The sequence below is a fragment of the Peromyscus maniculatus genome, chromosome 5 (genome assembly GCF_049852395.1).
Source record: "Peromyscus maniculatus bairdii isolate BWxNUB_F1_BW_parent chromosome 5, HU_Pman_BW_mat_3.1, whole genome shotgun sequence".
Classification (NCBI taxonomy): Eukaryota; Metazoa; Chordata; class Mammalia; order Rodentia; family Cricetidae; genus Peromyscus; species Peromyscus maniculatus.
This window is the reverse complement of record NC_134856.1, coordinates 138,439,162-138,461,806: the sequence shown is the minus strand read 5'-3', so window position 1 is coordinate 138,461,806 and position 22,645 is coordinate 138,439,162. Positions and strand designations below refer to the sequence as shown.

Sequence of the window (22,645 nt, the reverse complement as noted above, 5' to 3'; positions counted from 1 at the left end):
GGATGGACAGGAACAGGCAGTGGAGACAGCGGGAGAAACAAGCATTTGGTGGCCAACTGATTGGGAAGATGAAGAACATGAGGAAATCCAGGGAAACTTCCAAATGTCTGCTCTGAGGGCAAATATTGGAAGGACCACTTCCTGCCTCCTGGACGTGGCATTGCTGGAGGGATCATCAGTGGGTCCTGTTGGAGCAGACTGAGTCATGTAAGAAAGATGCAGTGACCAGGCAGGAAAATAGGATTTCAGTGGAGGACTCTGAGCAGAGACTTCTTGGAGGAAGAGAGCAACAGAAACCCAGGTAGAGACAGGGAGGGAGCAGAACCAAATATAGTGACCTCAGTGGTGCCCACATGCTGGGAAAAAATGTAGCAAAACAGACCAGGGTCCATGTTGTCCTGGTTTAACCAGATGTCCCCAGGAGAGCATCATTTGCTCTGCAGACTGATTCTCCCACCAGGAGACGTGGGGGTTTGGTTGGGGCAGAATTCCTCTGTGACAAGAATTATCCCACTTCCTGGCAGAGTACGGGAATGGCAGGTGGGTGTGGTTCGCAGTTTTTTTCTGGAAAACATTACTTTTCCTTGGGAAATATTCTCTGGCTTCCCAGTTCCTAAATTGTGATTTCCAGTTAGTCCCACCATCTGGAGGAGTGATAGACATCTTAAGAGGCAGCCAGCCTGTGCTGTGGCTGCAGTGCCAAATCTGAACAAATAGCTCTCTGCAGGCCGTCACCCTTTATTATTTCCCCTGGAATATATCATGCTCCAGGCAGACTGTGCTTGGCTTTCTCCTCACAAAGACCACTCCGTTGAAGATACCGAGTGAACTGGGCCCAGTAATTGAGTGTCTTCTATCTCTGTTTCTGTTCTCTGATCTCACTCCAGCCATGCCATGGCTCCCTGCTCCCGGACTTGCTGCTGAGTGACACATTCACTCTTTCAAGATTGCACTGCCCATTTCCTTCAGCCATCCCTGGCCTCTGTGCTCTGTGAAGCCTGGGGGAATCCAGCAGGCTTGTGAATATATAGGTTACCTGCATGTCTCAGGGTTTAGACAAACATGGCTGACTAATTTATCTTTCAGTGTGTGAGTGATTTCATTGCGAGTTGACTTGGCAATTTTCTCTGCTCAGAGAACATTTCTAAATAGATGGTGCACTAGCGATAGACGGAAAATGAGTGCTATTAATTTTCAATTTCCAAATGTGAGATTGGCTGGAGAGTTCATACCCTGGTTTTGGATAGTCATACTACTGTTTAGAGCTGAGCAGGTCAGAAAGGCACAGGCTTGGTCCTCAGAGGCTCTGAGTTGGAGTAGATAAGGAACCTCTGCCTTCAGCAGCAACTGCTTCTCTTCCTGTTTGTGAGCACAGGTTAGCAGAGGTATTGGGAGGTGGCTTGTGGGAGCTTACAATCTTCTCATTCTGGCTCAAAAGGCCAAAGGGAAGGGGAGAAAGACACACATTGGGTAGCTAGTTATCATGGGGAGCCCCTGTGAAGTTAGAAATCAGAGAATAAAAGCCACCTTCACCCAGTTCCAACCAGTGCGGCAGCCTGCTCTGGTGGCAAGATCTGGATCCTGTGCTACCCAGTGCAAGGTCTCTCTCTGCCAGGTGGGCAATGAGACAACTTGGGATGGGACATGTACCCGAGGAATTAGTTTGTACTTTTATTTAATATTAATTCACTTACATAGAATCACACAAGTATCTACTTGCACGAATTTGTGGGTAGCCAAAGCTAGTTTTGATTATTTGCATTTGGTTTACAGATTTTCTTTCTGAGATATACAGTACGTGCTTGCACTAAGCCTACCTTTAAACATTCCATTTAAAATAATAATTATGGAAAGGAGCTAAAGCTCTATTTGGCACATTCTGCAAATGATCGTGTCATTTGTTAAGAGTTTGGACCATACTGTCAGGTTTGTTGTGACCTTATTACCCCGGGTTTACAGATAAGGAAACTGAGGTCCCAGGAGATTTGGGGATAGGTCTGTGATGGATGATAAAACTGAGAATCACTCTAGTCAGCGTGACCCCATGGTGTGACATTCTACTACCAACAAGATAGTCTGTTCCACTTCCTACCTGTGTCTCAAACTATAGTCAGGTCTGTGTGTTAAAGGCAAAGCAGGACCTCCGAGTCGCTAGCAGCTTGACATCTAGAGCTGGACACATTCACTGGACACCATGCAGAGGCTCAGGCTTGCATCCTATGTGAAGTGGAGGGAGGGTTGAAATATGGCAGTTGTATGGAGGCAGCTTGGGCTTGCACTTCCACACCCATTTGATCTTGGAGAAAGACCTTTATTGTGTGAGGTCTGCAAAGCTGGCTGCTACAGTAGATGTGAGCTGTAAAATGAGGAAAGCACCTGCCAAGGATCACCTTCTTCTGCATTCTCCCCAACAACACGGCTGTCTGCTGGGGCCTGGCATTGGGATTCAGCCAAGCATTGTGCTTTCTGGAGGCTGCAGTGGGGTTGGGATGACACTTTATATCTCCATCATTGCCCTCGGAGGCACCAGCTGTGTCCTCTCAACCCGGGGAGAGGACCAGATTCAGCTCCCCATTAGAGCAGTGGTGTGCTCAGCCTCTTAGCTTACTTGCTCTACTCCAGCTTTAGAGTTTGGAAAAGCTAACAGTCATGAAGGTCTGCTCCTCGTTCCCTTTTGGCCTCATGGCTTTTAAACTTTTCTCTAACTGCAGGAGGACACAAAACAAGTGCTTCCGTTCCAGGGTCCTGAGAGCATCCCACTGCTGCACCCCTAGCTAAGATTCTCTCACTCAGAACGAAGGTGGGCCCTGAAGAAACAGCAGAGAGCTTTACAGAGTCCGCTCCAGTCTCTCCATCATCCCCCTCCTTTGGAATTTCCCCTCTCAAGTCACAGCCTTCTACATACCCTCAAATAGTTTGCACCCACTTATCTGCTGCCACCCACAAACTAGCTTTCTCCTTGTCCTTATCAGTATCAGCCCCCATCATTCTGTCATACACTAAAATGGGGAGCCAGGGCTGAGGCACAAAGGGCTTTTCATGGTGAGGACGTTTACCTGTCAGTAGTGGAGAGCTGCGATGAGTACATGGAAGGAAAAAAAAAGACCAAATTCGCAAGTCCACCTTGTCCTAATCCAAAATGGGCAATCTGCTGCTCCTGGGCTCCCATGGTACCCCAGACATTTTCTCCCTAGGAGCATGAGCTGGTTAATCTCTTAGTGTGAGCATACTGGAAGGTGTCATGTTCTCTGGCAAAATCGCAATAACAAGTTTTATGTGCTTAGCAAAGGGATGTCAGTCAGACTTGGAGGACGCTGCACAAATGTGAAGTGCCAGCAGCTTGCTTTATCTGAGACAGTTCAAGTCTGAACAGCCTGTCTGTCCTGGGAATCGAGGACAACCTTTTTTTGTCCCATGTTTGACTTATGACAGTAGCATCCCTTGGGGGGGGGGTGTTTTCAGAGTGTCTGGGCAAGAAAGATTGTCTTGAATGCAGCTTGTCCAATGACCTTGTACACCGAGGGTACAAAGTCCGGGTGCTCACCATCTGCTCTGTGTGTTTCCCCACAGCCTGCACAGACAAGGAGCTGAGGAACCTCGCTTCCCGGCTGAAGGATTGGTTCGGGGCTCTTCATGAGGATGCCAACAGAGTCATCAAGCCTACCAGCTCTGATACAGCCCAAGGCAGTAAGACCACTTTGTTCTTGCTATTTCACACTAAGTATCCCTCTTCTCAATTATCAGACACATGGGTTTATCAACAGCACATGTTGGTTAAAGAGGTTTAAAACAAGTCCCAATTTTAGAAACATTAAATTATTAAAGAGGGGTGATGCTTTAGAATCAAGAAAGATATATCTTTTATTTTGGAAAAATGTGATTTCAAAGAGATCATGCTTTATAGAGATATTTTAATAAATAACTATATAGAAAAAAGTTGTGTGTATATGTGTGTGTAAATATATACATACACATACAGTACTACCTACCCATTTAACAACTTAAGCATACTACAGTATTACATTGAAGTACTTTTCTTTGCTGTATATGGAAATTCATGTGTTTTGGAAAGTTTACACACTTTACAGGCTGATATACCATTTGGAAATTTAAATACCTAGAAATATCATTATGCTTTCATGTTATTGAGTAGTTTCTTGCAGGAGCCAAATAGGATCCTAATCATGGATATAACAACTTAAGGAGCCTTTAATTAGGACATTTGGGTTTTTGCTAATATAAGCAACAGTGTAGCAAACAGCTTGAATAATGTGCTTTTTGTGTACACTGGGCAGCTGGGTTTAACTTTCACCAGGAACAAAGACGGGTACCCTTCCCCTTTCTTCCCTATTAACACTCAAGCTCCTGAAGGAGCCCCCAGAACCCACACATACTTATATTCCACCTCTCCATGCTTTGAATTCCAAGGTAGTTGTGCTGACTGCTACAATAGAGATCACTGATCCACCTGATCCTTCAAACACAGGTACTTGGGCTGGGTGTGCATTTGAGGTGACCTGGTCAAGGTATTTACCCAGCCTCCGTCCCTCTGGTCGTTTGGATGGAACTCTAAAAGTAATGCTCCTGGCTTGAAGGCAGTAGGTGAGAAGTGACAGTGCCAGCTCTGCCACCAAGCTGGACCAGTCTCCGCTGTCCAGCCCCGTGTGGCGGTCCACATGCTTTCCCAGATATGAGGGAAGCTGAAGCAAGAGGATCCTTTAAAGACAGGACCCAAACTAGCCTGAGCCACATGGAAAGATGCTGTCTCAAGAACAAAAACAGTGATCTGAACGTTCAGTAAGCCTTTCACACCCACAGCTTCCTGGAGAGGTGACTGAGGAGTCCTGGAGAAGGGATGCTTAGTGTAGCCACCTGACTCTTTCCCCTTAATGGTGACATAACATGTGCTTCTCAGAATGTGCTGGACGGGAGGTAGGTTTTGGTAGCCATGTCTATAGGATGGTGAGGTGAGAGAGGTGTTTTGTTTTGTTTTGTTGGTGTTTAGGTTTTTTTTTTCTTTTTTCCCATTCTTCCCAGAAGTTCCTTGGGAGTTTGTGAACACTAATTTCCATCTAGAAAAGCTTGTCTGTGAGTCGCCCAACAGCGGCCCAGCCCCAGGCTTTCAGAATAACTTCTCCTCAGAAAGCAGGCTATTGGGAAGAAATGTCCTTGAAGCCTCCAGTCAGTCCGCAGAGCCTTTCTGTAGACAGGTGGGAGCCTGCCTGGGAAATACCAGTATACCCAGGAGTCAACTCAGTTCCCAAGCCACTGTAGGCGGGGAGGGGGGTCTAGAGGAAGGACACTTTGGTCCTAGGAAGCCAGAGAAAGAGCGACACATTTGTCAGCCGTAAGTCCTGAGGGGCAGCTCCCGAGCCTCGCTCCAAGCTCTGTCCTCTGTCTCCGACAGCTGCGTATGCCAGGTGCAGGTGCCCTTTTCTGAGACTGGAAATGGGGTACAGCAGGCTTGACCTTTTGACTAAGCCACACAGCTTGGCATTTCTTCTGGTTGAAAGTCATGATAGTCACTAAAGAAGAGGCCATGTCACATCCATAGTCCTCATCTGGAAAAAAAAAATTTGAAGAATGTTATCCTTTGGTAGCAAAATGAATAAATTTAAATATGTGAAGATTTATTTTAAAGGGTAAATTTAAAACTGGCTAGAAAACTCCTATCTGGCTAGAAAAAATATTTTTACGGATAAGATGTGCCCAAAGTGCCAAGGGTAATAAAGAGAAAATGGAGGTCTCCCCTCAGAGATCTTCTAGCCTGATTATCGAGCATCAGCTCTGGGGGGAAGCCTGGCCTCCCCTGAGAGCTCACAGGAGGTAGCTGCTGTCTTTGTATAGATTTTTGTGCAGATTTGCCATGAAGATGTTGCTTCATCTTCTGAGTCCCACTACACCTAAGGCTCCCCGTGGTGCAGAACAGAAGGGGGGGGACACTGGAGAGGACAGTGTGTCTCATCAGGACCCTGTGCTGCAGACACTGTGTCCCAGACGTGGTATCCTAGGCCAGATGGATGCTTTCAGGACAGATGTATCAAAGAAGGCACAGGGAGCCTGGGAGAGATGGGGTGGGGACTCTAGATCTGGACTGGGCTGCCTGGGTTTCAATCCTAATTCTGAAATCATATGATCTTGCTATTTCTTCATCTATATGGTAGCGATGATGGCATTTCATATGACTGCTACTTGGATTTCGTGAGATAATGAAGCATATAACACTTAGAAACATTTTATCTGTAGTGTCCTAGGAAAATAAAGCCATTCCTTGAGACTCAGTGCCTAAAATAAGCCTGGCTTTTACCATCCCTTGACTCTGAGAGAAGGATGGGCTTTGGTGTCTGTCCGCCATGCTGGGGCTTCCAGGGTGTGGAGCTGAGTGTAAGCAAGCATTCCTGGTTTACAGACTCCACATAGAAACAGAATTTTTTAAGGAAAAATGACTTCCCCTTCCCTGGGGAAATAAGAAAGAAATGATTGTCTGAGTTGGTCTGGATTCCATCTCCTGTGTCTCCTTGGGGGATTGCAGAAAAGAAGAAAGGGACGAGAGGCAGGTCCTGGGTGCTCTGCCCTCCAGCCTCAGACTGGGCCGGAGGGTCCCATGGAATAGATGGAGCCTTTGAGTCTCCTTCACCTGCTCTTGTCTCCTCCACCCCCAACTCCTTCCTCCGGTATTTTGTTCTGAGTCTTCATTTTTTCCCTAAATAGGTAAGCTCAGGTTTCAGTATTATACATCTCATGTTTCAGTGTGTTTGTGGTTCTCCTTTCAGATGTGTCTTGCAAGTAGGTTTACAGACAGTGGAACTCATATTTATACCAGAGATATAGTATCATAGGGAATGATTTCTCTTTGGAAGATATTTTCCTCAAAGTTGGCTGTGTTTTGGACATCTGTATGTCTCATATATAAAGGAAAGAGCCCGAAGAGAGGACACTGTAGCTGCACCCTGGCCACTCCGGAGCAGCACAGTGTGCTCCCTGCCTGGTAGGCTGAGTTGCCCCTTTCTCTCACAGGGTTTGACACCAGCATCCTGCCCATTTGCAAGGACTCCCTGGGCTGGATGTTCAACAAGTTGGACATGAACTATGACCTCTTGCTGGACCACTCGGAGATCAACGCCATCTACCTAGACAAGTATGAGCCCTGCATCAAGCCTCTCTTCAACTCCTGTGACTCCTTCAAGGACGGCAAACTCTCTAACAATGAGTGGTGCTACTGCTTCCAGAAGCCAGGAGGTGAGGTGGGACCCAAGGGCCTGCAGCTGGGATGGGCAGGCAGAAAGACACAGCTGTCAGTCACCCTACGGACAGCAAGCCCAAGGGCACCTGTCTGCTTTTAACATGACATTTCAGGAAACTAAGAGTGAAATGGTGGTGGCTCCTCACTGAGTAATTCTTCATTTTGGGAAAGGAAGCATCCTAACCATGCTTAGCATTTTCATCTATAAAAATGGGTGTGTAGAAACCTTCGCTACTTCATTCTCAAGGCCACTATGAGATTCTTGGTGTGAAAAATATTATACAAATGTAAGAAGATCTTATTTCCCATTGTCACATGAATTCTGCTTAATTATAATAGTTTGCTTATAACAAACCACAGCTAACAAAAGACACTGGATCTAAGGAATATAGAAAAGGATATCAGGAGTCTCCTGTCACTCAAAGTCAGGCAAGGGAGGCAGCCTGCCGCAGCATTCCATCCAGTGGCTGTGCTCTGCCTTCCCCTGGGTCGCCTTTCCTTCTGGCTTTACTTCTGTCTCTGCCTCCTGGGGTGTACCCAGCGGACCAGAAGTCTGGCTGGCTGTCTACTAATAGTATTTAAATTTTGCAATATTTATGCATGTGCACAAAGATGCCGGGACACACATCAAAAATGTAGACACTCCAAAGAGTGTTCAGTGAAGAATAATTCCATGTGCACGTTCAGAGAGTTCTCAGGTATATCCCCAGTGGCAGAGCATGCGTCTTTACATTTCAGCACAGTTGCCAATTTGCTTTCCAAAGAAGTTGTATTAGATACTTTGGTGAGAGAAAAAAATTTGGAATGCTGTTTCTTCATGACAGTATCAGGCCTAGTCATTATTGCCAAAGTGGGACAAAAACAACACCACGCTCCCCACTGGCTTTATTCTGTTTATCATGAATGAATCTGAGTAACTTTACTCATCTCTGGGACACTCAGGTTTCTATTTCCTCAAAATAATTTTATGTTCTTTGTACATTTTTTCCTATTTGAATTGTGTAGGAAAATCTATGGACTTAGAGACTTGCTTGTGATGAGTATTGCAATTTTTTCCCCAACTTTGACATTGTGCATTTTTCTTCTTAGTGAGAAAATTTTAAATTTTGACACAATTGCATGTCTTCATTTTCTTATTCTATGCCTTTTTAAGTCATGAAGCTTGCATTAGGCTTTGAAGGGTATTCTCCACTTGAATCTAGTAGAGCAACTTTCTCACGCTTTTGCTAATTTGGGTGGTTTTGTGTTTGTTCAAATTTTGCATTACTCTACGTGTGCACACAGTCAAGGAGGCCTCAGCTGCTGCTCCAAACCTGAAGATAACCACCTAGCTGCCTTTCTGTCATTTATTGACTAATCTTTCTTCTGTGAACAGTATGTCTGATATATGTGCATGTGTCTTAGATTTATTCCTGAATACTAAGTCCCACTTTCCTAAATATCCATAAATCAATTCTATCCCATTTAGCTCACAGTTTAATAAAACAGTTTAAATCACAGTTGACTGACCCTGCGTCTGGGTATATTCTAGGTCTCTCCTCTCTTGCCATCAATTTTTATACCAGAATGCTCTGAATAGTCATGTTTTCCTTCCCTCCTAAACTTTAGGATACATTTGTCCATTATTAAAAACCCCTCTCAGCCATGATACTGAGTCCTTTATCTTAGAAGCGTGTCCTTGCTGGTGGCGTTCGTTTTCAGCTTCATTGTTATCACAGTTTCCCGTCTTGGCACGACTGTAAATGAACCCTCTTTCCCTCTCCTCCCTCACCAAATTCTCACTCTGTCTCAGTTGTTCTGGTTGGCTCTCTTGGTGTTTTCCAGTGTAAACTGTATCGTGTGCAAACAGTGATACATTTTTCTTTGAATATTAAATTATAATTGCATTGTTTCCCCTTCCCTTCATGCCTCATTCCTTTCTGCTCTCTATATTAGCTAACACAAATTGGAGCTAAATGATAGCAGTTGGTTCACTTTGGTCTACAATGCTTATGGCACAGTCTGCCCAGCCCTCTGGCTGAGTTTATGCACTGCCATACCCAGGGTACTGAGCTAGGTGCTTGACCACAGGGCTATCTCTGGACAGGTTCCCCTTTGGCATGTGCGGGAAGAAGTCAGGACTTCCACTTGTGGTGTACCTTGGAACGATGCAGCATCCAGGATTAGTTTTGAGAAAAATTGTTTTTCGTTTTGTATACTTCTCTCACTTTCGTTTTACCTCCATGTTCTTCCTTATTGCTTGATTTGCTGCATAATTTCATAAAGAAGCTTAAACATGATGGGGGTGTCACACTTAGAATTTATAGGTCAGTGTTAAGTACATTCAAGACTCCAGGCTTTTCTCCAGAGCAGAGCTGGAGATGCTACACATGTTGACATCTGGTAGCTTTATGGTTAAGGCTCCGATGACCTCTGTGACCCATGACCCAAGGAAAACCTGAGATCTTGTGGTGTTCTCTAGTTTTATGGATGTTTTAGTTTTCTGAGATTTTTCTCCAAAATTTTCTTGGAAGTTATCTTTCTTAGAAGACATTTAGTAGAAATATTTGAAAATAGTCTTACTTTATTCTTGAGAACATGAAGCCATGGTAGTTTTTTCTCTTTTACGGGTGATATAACCATTGTGCCTGGAAGCTAGAGGGATTTGCTCTGCATTGAATGAGAATGTCCCCCATAGACTGGAGTATTTGGACACTTGGTCCCAGCTGGTGATGCTGCTGAGGGAGGGTGAGGAGCCTGTACAAGGTAGAGCCTCTCCCCACTGCCTGCTGCCTCCCTCGGCCCCCTGTGTGTAGAGGAAATGTCACCAACCACCTTCTTGCTCCTATTGGCATGGTCTGCCTTCCAAGGCCCAGTGGACTCTTGCCTCCTGACGTGTGGGTCAGACTAAGCCCCTTGCTTTCTAAGTCACCCCAGTGAAGAACCATGGCCAAAAGCAACAAAAAAGAACTATGCAGGATTCTTCTTCCGCTCAGGGCCCTTCATTTCCTAAAGCCGCCTTAGCTCAGTGTGTTGCATCAATGAGATGTGATGCCATATGCCTCTCAACTCTAGAATTCGATTCTTTCTCATTTGCAGGAAGCCTTTCTCCATTTGAGTTTGTGTTGAGAACTTTTCGCTCTCTGGTTCGGTCTTTCTCAGCCTCCACAGAGATGTTTCATTTAAATCTCCTGGCTTTGGAGGTGAACTTTGTCTCTTTGTTGTCTGCGTCTTTCTTCCTGTGTCTCGGTCATCCTAGAGCCCGCACGCCTCTGTCCTGAGCTCTGATCTTCCACAGTTCACTCTGTCTTTAGAATCCCCGATTAGCGAACCCTCCACAAGGCATTGTCATCTGCTCAGCAGCAAATACATTCCAGGATGAATTTTTCATTTAAAAAAAAATGTGTGTTTGTCTTGTTCTTGTGTGTGTTTAAGTAGGTTTCCATTTATTTAATTTTTCTTTCTTTAAACCAGTTGTTTTTAAAACTACCGCAGGAAAATTTGAAGAACTTATGGTAAACCAGAGCAGTGCTCTGTTACAATCAGTCTGATCATCCTTCTACCCACCAGCTGTCTCTGCTCTTTGGATGGGAATTTCATAATATCAGTGCCTGTCTTGTATGGGGTTATAAAGATTTTAAGAAGCTCTAGAACATTCTAACATTTCAGTAAATGGTAGTGTTAGTCATAGTAAGTGCTCCTTTCATACTCACAGTGGGATTTGTTTCACTCTTTCTCCTTACCCCGATTGAAGTAAGAAACATGTGTCTTGCCGCCCCGTCTTTCTCACCTGGCAGCAGTAATGCCCAGGTGGTGGTGTGAAGCCCGTACAGTGACACAGAAGTGGCGCTGTAGAGAGAGATGGTTGTGGGTACAGAGGTGCGGAATTCCTTCCTGTGCCACAAGGATGCTGAGCCCATGGCAGGACCTGCCAAACACATGAGACTGACAAAGGCAAGTCTTTGTCACTTTGCCTACTAGTAAATTCTTCTCCAGGGAGACCACACAGGTCCATGCCTTCCCTGTCATCCGCACTTAGCCATGTGGCTCCCTGTCTGTCCTTCACAGCACTTTCCTGGGTGGTTGTTCACACGACATATGTTTCACAAGTGAGGACTCAGTGGCTGAAAGTAGTGAAGAGATGTTGGGCCCTGAGTATTCAAGGGGCAGAGAAAACCGTGATGGAGTCTGGCTCTGGATGGCTTCGCTAGCTCACTGCCTTTCCACATGGCTACTGTGTCCATGCAGGCATGCCTGAGTGCTTCTAACCTCTCTCCCATGAGACAGGAGCTGCAGTAGGCCAAGCATTGACATCCCTGGCTAGTTGGTCTGTATATTCAGAATTCTTGCCCTCTTGTAAGGGTTAAACTTAGCATCAGTCTTTTAGCTCCAAGAGGCCTTTTTTGGATGCTTCCTTTGCTGAGAAAATGAAAACCTCCTTGGGCCAATCACTTGGTATTGCTTGGTTCGGTGTAGGTAGGAGGTGTCCTATATTATATAAGTAGCCTCCACATGCTATTTTAAGTGCCATATGATATGCAGCTTTTCTTAAAATTAGTAACACTAATGGCTTGAATTTGTTTTGTTACACAGTCAACAACATATGGAGCAGTTCCACACCCAGGTGTGTCGTTGCCTACATTTCATATCAAGAGTGGAGTCAATCATTAGAGATTATATCCTGTACCATCTGGAAACTGACGTCCATAAATTATTTTCTAGGTCTCCCTTGCCAGAATGAAATGAACAGAATTCAGAAGCTGAGCAAGGGGAAAAGCCTGTTGGGTAAGTGCACTTCCTTGCCACTCATTAGAACAACTAATTAAACCATCCACATCTCTTGTAACATTCGGCGCTGCAGTGTTTATTCAATTAGGGACAGAGTCTTGCGGAGGAAGTGCCTCGTTCTCCCCCAGCCTGAGCTCTTGCAGGCGGCTAGCACACACAAGATGGCCTCTACCAGCAAGAGAAGCCAGAGGTCAGGCCAGGGTTAGCAGGCAGCTCGGCCATGCTCAGAGTCTTCTGTTCTCTGAGGGAGCTCTGACTCTGGCTACACTAGCTTTTGGGGTTTCTCCCTGTCACAGAAAGCCACCCACGAGTGTTTTTCCAGCTCTCAAAATGAAAGGCTTTTCAGTTAGGCTATTTCTTCTCTTCGCCAGGGCTAGTTGTCCATTTAAGGAACCAGTCCATCTGTGGCCCTACCTGAATGTATCAGATAGTGTTGAAGGGCATGAGCCTCTCTGGATGGAAGTCTCCCACCTAGTTAGACACTGCTGCTTTCTCCTTTGGGTTTAAACAGTAAGTGGGTCATTTGCAGGAGTACAGGCTCCCTTTTGGTCCTCTTAGCTCCAGGATGGGGAGTGGGTGTGGCGGCCATCACTGGCACACTGGTAAATCACATTTGGTGAAAAGAGAACCTGCTTTCTCTCCCTGATAAAAAGAGCAGACAGCTACAACATAGTAATTCAGAATTATTCTCGTTAAGCATTCAGAGGCACATGATCCCCTAAGCAGCCCACCATTTCAGAAGTTAATCTATTTACTTTAAGCGGATGGGCACATTTTCCCTAAAGATTGCCAAAGGCAAGCATTCTACAAACGCTGGCCCCACTCTGAAATTTTTGGGTCACCTCATAGTGCACCCCCTTCCTTCTCCTTTTGAGACATGTTTCCATGGCTTGCCTTGTACTTTTCATTTTTGCTGGAACATTGCTTGTGCCTTCAAACCCTGGCAGTCTTGGTTTGTCAGTGTAAACGACATCATTCTGGCTGAAGGCGTGATGTCTGGATATCTCCTACATAGGTTTTATCCAACTCATGGACTTCTGATGGCTAATCATATTCCTCTACATAGGGTGATGTTTTAGGTTTGAGGATATACCCATGGTCTACATGCAGCTTAAGCAATTACAATGTTTTTAAAGCTCCATGGCCATGGTGATTTTGTTATCATTCATTAATGACTTGTATATAAGGTATGCCACCTGACATGTCTCATTTTCATGTTCCTCAATGCATATGATCCAACAACTGCCGCCTTTCTCCTACCATAATCTCACTTGTGTCTTATCTCAACCCTCCCACATTCTGAGTTCACCCAGACTGATTCAGACAAATGCCATCTATATTGCTTACAAATTATTTTCTGCATGAAGAAAATCTCCTAATATAACAACTGTGTGTTCAGGGATATTCAGATTCAAATAAATAAACGAAACAAGCAACAACAAATTATAATCAGTTATAATTACTACCTACTTAGAAAAAGCAGTAATCTTATTAAATTATAGATTTAGTACAACACCTGCTTCTCACCAACCTGAAGGCTCAGCCCAATTTTAATTTATTTTGTGGTCTGTTAGGTGCTGTGGTTTCCAACTGCAGCTGAGGCTATGGGAGCAGCGTTTCCCATTCTGTGTGTTCTCTTCCTGGATTGAAAAACACACCCAATTCTAGAAAAATATCTCTCTCTCTCTGTCTCTCTGTCTCTGTCTCTCTCTCTTGTCTCTCTGTCTCTCTCTGTCTCTGTGTCTCTGTCTCTGTCTCTGTCTCTCTCTCTTGTCTCTCTGTCTCTCTCTGTCTCTGTGTCTCTGCCTCTCTGTCTCTCTGTCTCTCTCTCTGTCACACACACAGAACCATATATGCAAATAGTTAACATCTTTAAAACAAAAATCACCAATAACATTCTACCAGATCCAAACACCAGGTTCATAACAGTAAAAGCTGTCCTACATAGTATAACTTGGTTTGTATGCCTCTTAGGACTTTTAATATTGTTATCAATCCTTTAAACTTTTGGTTAAACTGTGGCTATAATAATTTTTTTAAACAAACATTTATAATCATTACTTTATACAGATATAGAAATGTAAATACAACATTGAGTTCAGTGGTCCTTTAGCATTTTCCACTTAAATTTTTTTAACATTAAAAAGAGGTTATAATTCCAAAGTCCAGAGTTATTTGAAACAAAATAGTCCATAATCCCAATCAGTGCACATGGGACAGACTGACATATTGTGAGACAGGAAGTATTGATTGTAACTTGAAAGTATCTTCAAAGTTACACCTAAAGCATTTGTACAGAAAATTGAAATTAGAAGATGGAAAATTCTCCTTTTTATATTGTGAGAACATCTGGGAAGGCAAACATTTCACCTTCTAAGAAGTAAGACATGTCATAGACTGCCGGTGTCCTCATTACTTTAAGACTAAGTATAATAGACTTTCACAAATAACGCAGCTCAAGTAGACACAAATTGGATATAGACTAATTGAACAGTGTGACTCACAATCATATTTGCATATGCAGTCATGCAGATTTGCATGAAATACCTGTCTTGGGCAGTCCCATAAATAAAACACATTTTTAATAAGCACATCTCAAACTCACTGGCCCAGACAGTGAGGAAAAGAGATGTCAAGGAAGTAAAAGAAATCTAGAGCTGAAAATTTCAGCTGAATGAAAATATAAAAGGGCTATACACCAACTCCACAGAAACAGCGTGATGCCCCCAAAAGCACACATAACGTCAAACACATTATCAAGATTAATGAACAGAACTAGATTTCAACTCAAAACCCCAAGAACACAATGACCAGAAATGAGTAGAGAATAAAGGAGTGAAAGAAGGGACCCCAGCGACCGCGCATTAGAAAAGGCTGGTTCTTCACAAACTAACGGAACAGAGGAAGCTTGGCAGTAAGAGGCAAAACGGTCCCGAGTTAAAAGTGAACAATCCAAGCCCAGTACAGAGGGAAGGTGTTTACCGCCCTCAAAATTGACTTTGGGGGTGCAGGGAGCTGAAGAGATGACTGCAGGGTTAAGAGCACTTGCTGCTCTTGCAGAGAACCCTAGTTCAGGTTCCAGGACCCACATGGCTGCTCACAATGGTCTGTCACTCCGCTTCCAGGGGACCTGATGCCTCCTTCTGGCCTCCATGAGAATTACACGCACACAGTTCATAAATAAGCAGGCAACATGGAGCACGTGCGCGCGCGCGCGCGCGCACACACACACACACACACACACACACACACACACACACACTCACCACTCACACACTCACACACTAAACACAAATAAGTTCTTTTTAAAAAGAAAATCAAAATGGACTTTTGACTCAGAACCAGAAACAAGTCATTTCTAAAGGGGTTCCAGATTATGTTGCTGCTCCATGGACCAAATTGTGAAACAGAGCTGTAAAATAATTTAAAGAGACAGTGCGTTTAAGATCTCATCACTGACAGAACACCTGAGTGAGCTGCTTAAAGGCTAAAATGTGCATTCCAGCTCACAGTTTTGGGGGTGCCAGCCATCACGGCAGGGCAGTTCACATCAAGAAAATACAGAAAACTTACATGCCCCCAGTGACATACTTCCTCTAACTAGACCCCGCCTCCTACCTTTCATCTGCTGCAGTCAGCAGAAGCACACTAACAGATGCAGCCCAGCATGGCGGCTAGCAGCCTGAGGCATTCCTTCTTCCTATAGGGGCTTCCACTCAGGTAATGCCAGACCCCTGATCTCACCACAGGAAGGATTCTTGGGGCCAGCCAGTATGAAGCAAAGCTGAAGTTTATTACAAACGGATTTAAAACACGGATTTGAGCATGATGGTCCATTGAAAGAGAGGCACTTGGGGAAAGAAAAAGACATGCTATTACAGATGTGGGCTTCCCCAAGGAGGGTGGCACTTGACTGTCTTTACAGCAGCCAAAGTTACAAGTTTAGTGGGTTCTGAAGTTACATCTTCAAAGGGTTGCTAGAAATCTAAATGAGATCCCAGGGTGGCTCCTGAGGTATGCCAGGAGGATTCCAGCTGATAAGGTAAAACTTGACACCACAAAAAGCACATGAGAGACTGAGAACCTTGTCTAGTGAGCATCTCAGGAAATATCTGAAAGAGGCGTCACATGGGCTCAGGCCTTCAGCTTGGTTTGCTCTTACTTTAAACTCATATTTGAAAATTTCAGTATAGAAGGAGTATTGTTGCTCTGTGGGCAATCTTTATAAGAAATATTAATTGTGGTGGAATTCTTTATTCTCAGCTGTCATGAGGCTTCAGTCAGACCCTGGATGGGGGGGCTGCTTTGCCATCACATGCCCCCTTAACTGTCTATGTCTTTCTATGCTGCTGTGCTTCCAATATTGCCAGCCTGTTATGAATCCATACAGGGATTAACCCATTGATTAGGTCATGCCCTCAAAGATACCTCTCAGTGATGGGCTTTACTAATGTGAATCCAATCAAGTTGATAATTAAGATTAATGATCAGACTCTCCAAATTTTTATCACAAGCATACTTGAGCAAAAACATGAAACTCATCAAAATCCCTAGTTGTATATGTATTCAAAGGAAATAAATTATGTGAACATGTTTAATATATAATGTACATGGTTTAGACTAGTGCCTAGAATATGTATAACTATTCAGTACTCATGGCTATTACCAAGCCTAACTGGAGAATGAGCTTCCTGGAGTCCAGTGTATACTTCCTCCTCAAGGCTGAGGTCCCTATAATGTTTACAAAATAGTAACCAACCAACCCCATTCTTTCCTGCTAGCCCTGCAGCAGATCTTCTGCTTACATGTGAGCCCCGCTCCCTGTCTTAAACGGCACTAACCCCAAGCCTCCATGCTTGTTTCTCTGACTTAGACTGGCCCTTTTTTTCCCCCCGCAGGGGCATTCATACCTCGGTGTAACGAGGAGGGCTACTACAAAGCCACGCAGTGTCATGGCAGCACAGGGCAGTGCTGGTGTGTGGATAAGTATGGGAACGAGCTCGCCGGCTCCAGGAAACAGGGCACTGTGAGCTGCGGTGAGTAAGGCCTCCTGCACCAGCCCCAGCTGACCCAGGGGACCTCACTGTGTAGGGATCGCAGCAGAACTCCAAGAGCCAGCTCTGGCTGTCTTGAGTCTGCAATGGAGACAGAAATGCTGGAATTCCATGACCTCAGGCAAAGCTGGTTTTGCTAGCAGCAGATACTCACTGATAGCACTGAGTAGACAAGTTTTTGAGTCAGGGGACTGTCCCTGGTACTTAAGACTGTGACCTTCCTGACAAGGCTGCAGCACCTGGGGTGCCCCAGGGCCCTGTTCCAGTTGGCTTTCTATTGCTGTGATAAAGACTGTATTCAAAAGGAACTTGGGGAGGAAAGGGCTTATTGGGTAGTCAGGGCAGGAACAGGACAGGGACCTGGAGGCAGTGACTGAAACAGAAGCCATGGAGGAGGGCTGCTTTCTGACTTACTCCCCACGCCTTGTTCAGCCTGCTTTCCTATACAGCCAGAACCACCAGCCCAGAGATGGCACCACCCACAATGGGCTGGGCCCTCCCCCATCAATCACTGATCTAGGAAATGTCCCACAGGCTTGACTACAGGGAACCTGATAGAGGCATTTTCTCAATTGAGGTTCCTCTTCCCAAATGTGTCAAGTTGATAAGAAATTAACCAGGACATAAGAATTAACCTGTTCACAGGGCCAAGCCCTAGACACTGTTTCAAGCTGAGCTCCCACATTGCAGAAGTAAATGCCCTGGCTGTATCCTATAACTCAAGTCATAAGCATAGGGAGCCCACATGGGCCTTTAGGAACAGTGGGCGCTAACCTGAGGTCTTTCCTTCCTGTGCTAGAAGAGGAGCAGGAAACCTCAGGAGACTTCGGCAGCGGCGGCTCCGTGGTCCTGCTGGATGATCTGGAGGACGAGCGGGAGCTGGCACCAAAGGACCAAGAGGGGAAGCTGAGGGTACACACCCGGGCCGTGAGGGAAGATGACGAGGACGAAGACGATGACAAAGAAGACGAGGTTGGGTACATATGGTAGTGCCCACGAGGAAGAGGACACACTTTGGGCACAGATTTGCAAGTCGCTTCCTTTGCCTGCATTTGTATCTAAGACTCTGAGGCCAGCAGGTCTCTTCTCCGCTGTCGCTCTCTGTACCAGGGCTAAGGTTTGGAAGACCCCTTCCCAGAGCGTTCTGAATTTGCATACAGTTGTGTGGGAGAAAGGATGTTGTTTTTGTTTCTTGTTTTTGTTTCCATCCGATGAGAGAATGGCTGGCTTAAGAAAAGCCTCCTTCCCTCCTGTAAGCTTTTTGCAACTAGCATGTGATGTATGTGGAATCCAGCAGTGCGGGGAGCCCCACCCTCTCAAATGTCAACGACCCTCTCTGACCACCCACACCGGTGGTTATTACAGCATGGTTCCCAGCCTTATGGTGTCTAAGTGCTTTTCTTGTGTCCTGTAGATGTTGTGGAAAACACGCCACGCTGTTCCTTTTCCTCCTGTTCCCACCACCTCTGGTGTTTATTAAAAATCAATTTTCACGTCACTGTATCTGGCTTCCTACAATGACAGCCTTAATTCAAAGTCCCTTTGGAGAATTCATTTCCCTTTTTAAAAATTAAGATCTCGATGCTCCCCCTTGCACATCCACAAACGGGTGTCTGTGCTTACATGACTTGCACACACACCTCTCAGCCGAGTGTCTGCTTGTACACCATACACTGAAAACACTTTAGGAAAACTATGGCTTTTAGTCACCACCTCCAGATGCAGAACACAAACTGGTCTAGGAAATCCTCCTTGGAGTCCTGTTTGCACTGACACTTGGCGTGTGTAGCCTGCAGCCTGTGGAGGCTCCTCCATGCAGTCGCAGAGGGGCTAGAAGCCTTTTGATTTGGATAAACCTCCATTTGCCTAAATTGGTCCCCGCCCCCACAGAAGCCATGCAACTCCCCCTTGGGCAGCTTCACAAGCCATTTCTTCATTTTAGCTCAAAGCTCCCCTGAGGATGAAGCATATCTGCCTGTGGCAGCTCCCTTCCCTACCCGCAAGGGCTCTTTCTACAGCGTTCCTACCAAGCTCCTGCTCTCCAAGAAGACAGCATCATGGTAATAGTCCATAGGAAAAAAGTTAGGATTCTTCATGTTTTCTTTCCCCCCCTTTCTATCCACAAATTATGACCAGGGTATAAAGGCTCTAAGAGTTCCTCTTTCTCACCTATTATTTAACTCTTTGGTTAATAGAAAGCTCCAATGGAGGCCTAGGAAGAGATTCATCATAGCATAAGAAGCCAGCCAGGGAGTCGGCAACCTCACCTTTGGCAACCTCCCCTCCGACACCCATCAATGCATGTGGAGACACCACGGAAGCAGTTTTATCACAGTCTGTTCCCTAAGCTCATTGTTGGCATCTAGTTTCAGTAATGGCATCGTCTCTGTATTCTTCCAGATTTCTTTCACACAAGTACCAAAGAGTGGACCTCAGTGCAGCCCCGTTCAGGTCAGGGCCAGTTTGCCAAGCTCTGCCTACTTGTTTCCTGCCTAGCCAGTTGCCCTAACCAGCCATGACTGGTCAGGAACCGTTTCTATTTTGCTCTAACGGCCACAGGCTGCCAGCATTATCTCTTGGTTGCCCTTGCCTTCCCCAGTGAGTTTTAGCCAGTCCACAAGACAGATCTATTAACTCAGGCAAAAAGGGAGTTTGATCAAATCAGTCTCCCACCCTAAATTGGCCTTCTGTATGTAGTGAGCCTCCTTTAATTAGTATTTCCCTCCTTGCACAGGATGGACAAGGTCACATTGGCCCAAGAATTCTTCTCATGTGGGAAATGAACACATGGTGCCGCTTGCTCCCTTGGCCCGCCCGGTAGACCCAAGGACGCTGAGGTTCTGTGTGCTTCCTGAACTCTATGGAGGCGCAGACTTGCTCAGTTTGGGAATCTCAACAACATCCTCTCCAGTCCCTCAGTTTGTTTTTGTTTTTTCCCACTCTCAAAACTGATCATAATTTAGATCATAATTTAGAAAACAGGTGCTCAATTGCAGCTAAATTATGATAGAATACATTAAAAAGACATATTAGAAATCTCAGTTTAGGCCATCAACATAAGCCATTGTTATTATTTCCTTTGAGCTTGGAAAAAATGCACAAGAGAACAAATTAACAATCAGCAAATTGATTTCTCTTCGAGAAACTTCTAGGAACCCAATGAACCACTTATTTTGTCTAATTATCTTCTGACAAGTGTCACATTAAGATGGCACTTGGAGCTCCTTAACATTATCTTGATGGTGGAGAAGAGTGCTCAATGGGCACTTCCCAGGAAGGTAATGAGATGTCGTTTTCTGAGACATTCCAAGAAGATATTTTGATTCATTAAAATATTAAATCAAAAGCCCTTGGAGGTCTGGAGCCCACATCAAGAAAGCAGCACCAGTACCACTTCTCACACCCCACCTTGGGTTTTAAAGACAGTTCTTTATAATAGTACTTAAAATTAGTCTTTGTGTTGCCCTCCCCTGAGATGGAGAACTTCCGTTGCCCTGTTTGGAAGGAGCCTTTCATTCCAATAATTTAATCCCAATAATTCTAAGCACCACACGATTCTTTAAAGCATATCTACTGTGATGACGATCCCCTTGTTTAAGCACGTACTGAGTTGAATCCTTACTGACTTATTCTTAAAAATCCTTCAGTTGATACTGTTACTCTAATTCTACAGTTATTTAATACCATTACTGTGGCATCCAATTTAAACCTCAGAATTCTCTTCCACCATGGTTCACTGTCTGCCATATTAATGTGTTTAGTTTCTACAGATATTCTCAGCATTGGGATGCCTTCATATGGCTTTCTCTCAGTTTCTCCTTGATGCCCACATACCAGAAATGATGACTTGTCTGTCCAGGTCTGCCCTCTGCTCATCCCACAATGCCATTGGCATTGGGTTTGCTTTTGTTTTGCCTTGACCACACTGTACAGTAACATCCAAGAGCCCTTTCTACAATGGGTGGTTTTGGTCTTTTTACACCTTTTCTCAGTCACTGATGTTTGTCCCTGTTCAATGTGTAGCCTTGTAACAAAAGCCCATCAAATCCAGAGTGTCCGTTTGTTGTCCCTATTGTAGGTGAAATAGTGATGTAGAAAATCTAGTACTCTGAATGCTTTTCCATGTAGACTTTTCTGGAATGTGAACACAACTCTTTGGTTAATAGCAAAAGCTTACCTGTAGTCCTGCGTAGGCGCAGTTCTGTCTGTCTCAATAAATTTTACTTTGTCTGCAACATGTGAATGCTTGTGTTTTGTTAGAACTTGACTCACCAAGTCCCCAAATAACTACAGTCTGGGGTGCCAAGTAATTGCCACTGGGGCTTGTAGCATGAATGTTAGAAGGTCTTGTTAATAAAATCAAACCTGAAGCCAGGTATTGGGGTGAATGCTGGAAGATCAGAGGAGCAGAACAAGCCATAGCTACCTCACTTCGCCAGTTCCTCAGCTGATCCTGTTTCCTTAGACTGCAAGCTTCTGAGTCCTCATCCCAATGGCTCTCAGCTGAACTGCTGCTCGAAAGTCTGAAAGCTTAACCAGCCAAATGTTTCTAGTTTCTTCACACTTTATATATCTTTTCTTTCTACCATCACTCCCTGGGATTAAAGGCTCACTTTCTTGGATTAAAGGCATGTGTCACATTCCTGGCTGTTTCCAATGTGGCCTTGAACTCACAGAGATCCAGAGGGATTTCTGCCTCTGGAATGCTAGGATTAAAGGCATGAGTGCCACCATTTTCTATCCTAACGATCTAGTGGCTGTTCTGTCTCTGACCCCAGATAAGTTTATTAGGGTGCATGATATTTTGGAGAACACAATACCACCACAGGGGCTGTCAATCAAGGCTGCCATTACTTAGAGATGACCTGCTGGACACCCAGTCTCTCTCAGATGTCCCAGTCAGCTTATTGTGCCTGCTCAGAGGCACGTCACTCCAACCCTCCCATCTGACTACTTCTGATTCTCTCTGGCCCCAGCTTTTTCCTTGGCCATGCTGGGTTTCACTCTTGTCATCCTACTCACACTTAACGTTTTTCAGTTTCAGTGAAGTGGGGGTGTAAGGCTTTCTCCTTTTCTTCAAGAACCCACCTCTCCTCCATGAATTAACATACCAGATGCTTGTCAAGCCGGTGAGCATCCAAACTGGGACAGAGCATCCATTTTTGTCCCAGTGTGCTTGTAACTAACTCAAACATCCGTCACAATTGCTGCTGTTCAGTGGAGTCCCATTGGCATCACTCACTCTCTGGGTGTTCTGAGACCTCTGCTTGCAACACCCCCTCCACTCTGAGAGTCCCAGTCTGTATCCCCAGTGAGGGATTTGAATTCGTTTCCATTTTGAAATACCCGTCTGCTGTTGAGCTCACATTGCATGAATTTCCTGTGACACTTCAACCTCAACCTTTACAAATTACCAATGACAGGACATCCAGTCATCATGCCTGGGGAAAGCAGAACCAAGAAGGCTTTTCCGAAACCCTTACAAACATCATCCATTAAGGGGAAGATTGACAAATTGACAAATGTGAACCCATAAAAGACTAACACACCATAAAGAAAGGACAAAGGAGGCTGAAGAAGA

The 22,645-nt window shown here is 44.9% G+C and overlaps 1 protein-coding gene across 2 annotated transcripts in view; it reads left to right on the top strand.

The window, feature by feature from the left end:
- Spock1 (SPARC (osteonectin), cwcv and kazal like domains proteoglycan 1) overlaps nt 1-21,299 on the top strand; it is a 494,127-nt gene extending 472,828 nt beyond the window's left edge. For both annotated transcript variants that reach the window (XM_006976754.4, XM_076573439.1), the window contains exons 7-11: nt 3,571-3,687; nt 7,018-7,239; nt 11,945-12,007; nt 16,909-17,046; nt 17,864-21,299. In XM_006976754.4, the coding sequence (XP_006976816.1) occupies nt 3,571-3,687; nt 7,018-7,239; nt 11,945-12,007; nt 16,909-17,046; nt 17,864-18,054 (731 nt within the window). In that variant the 3' untranslated portion in view covers nt 18,055-21,299. The remainder of the gene's footprint in view (nt 1-3,570; nt 3,688-7,017; nt 7,240-11,944; nt 12,008-16,908; nt 17,047-17,863) is intronic.
- The last annotated feature ends 1,346 nt before the right edge of the window (nt 21,300-22,645 follow it).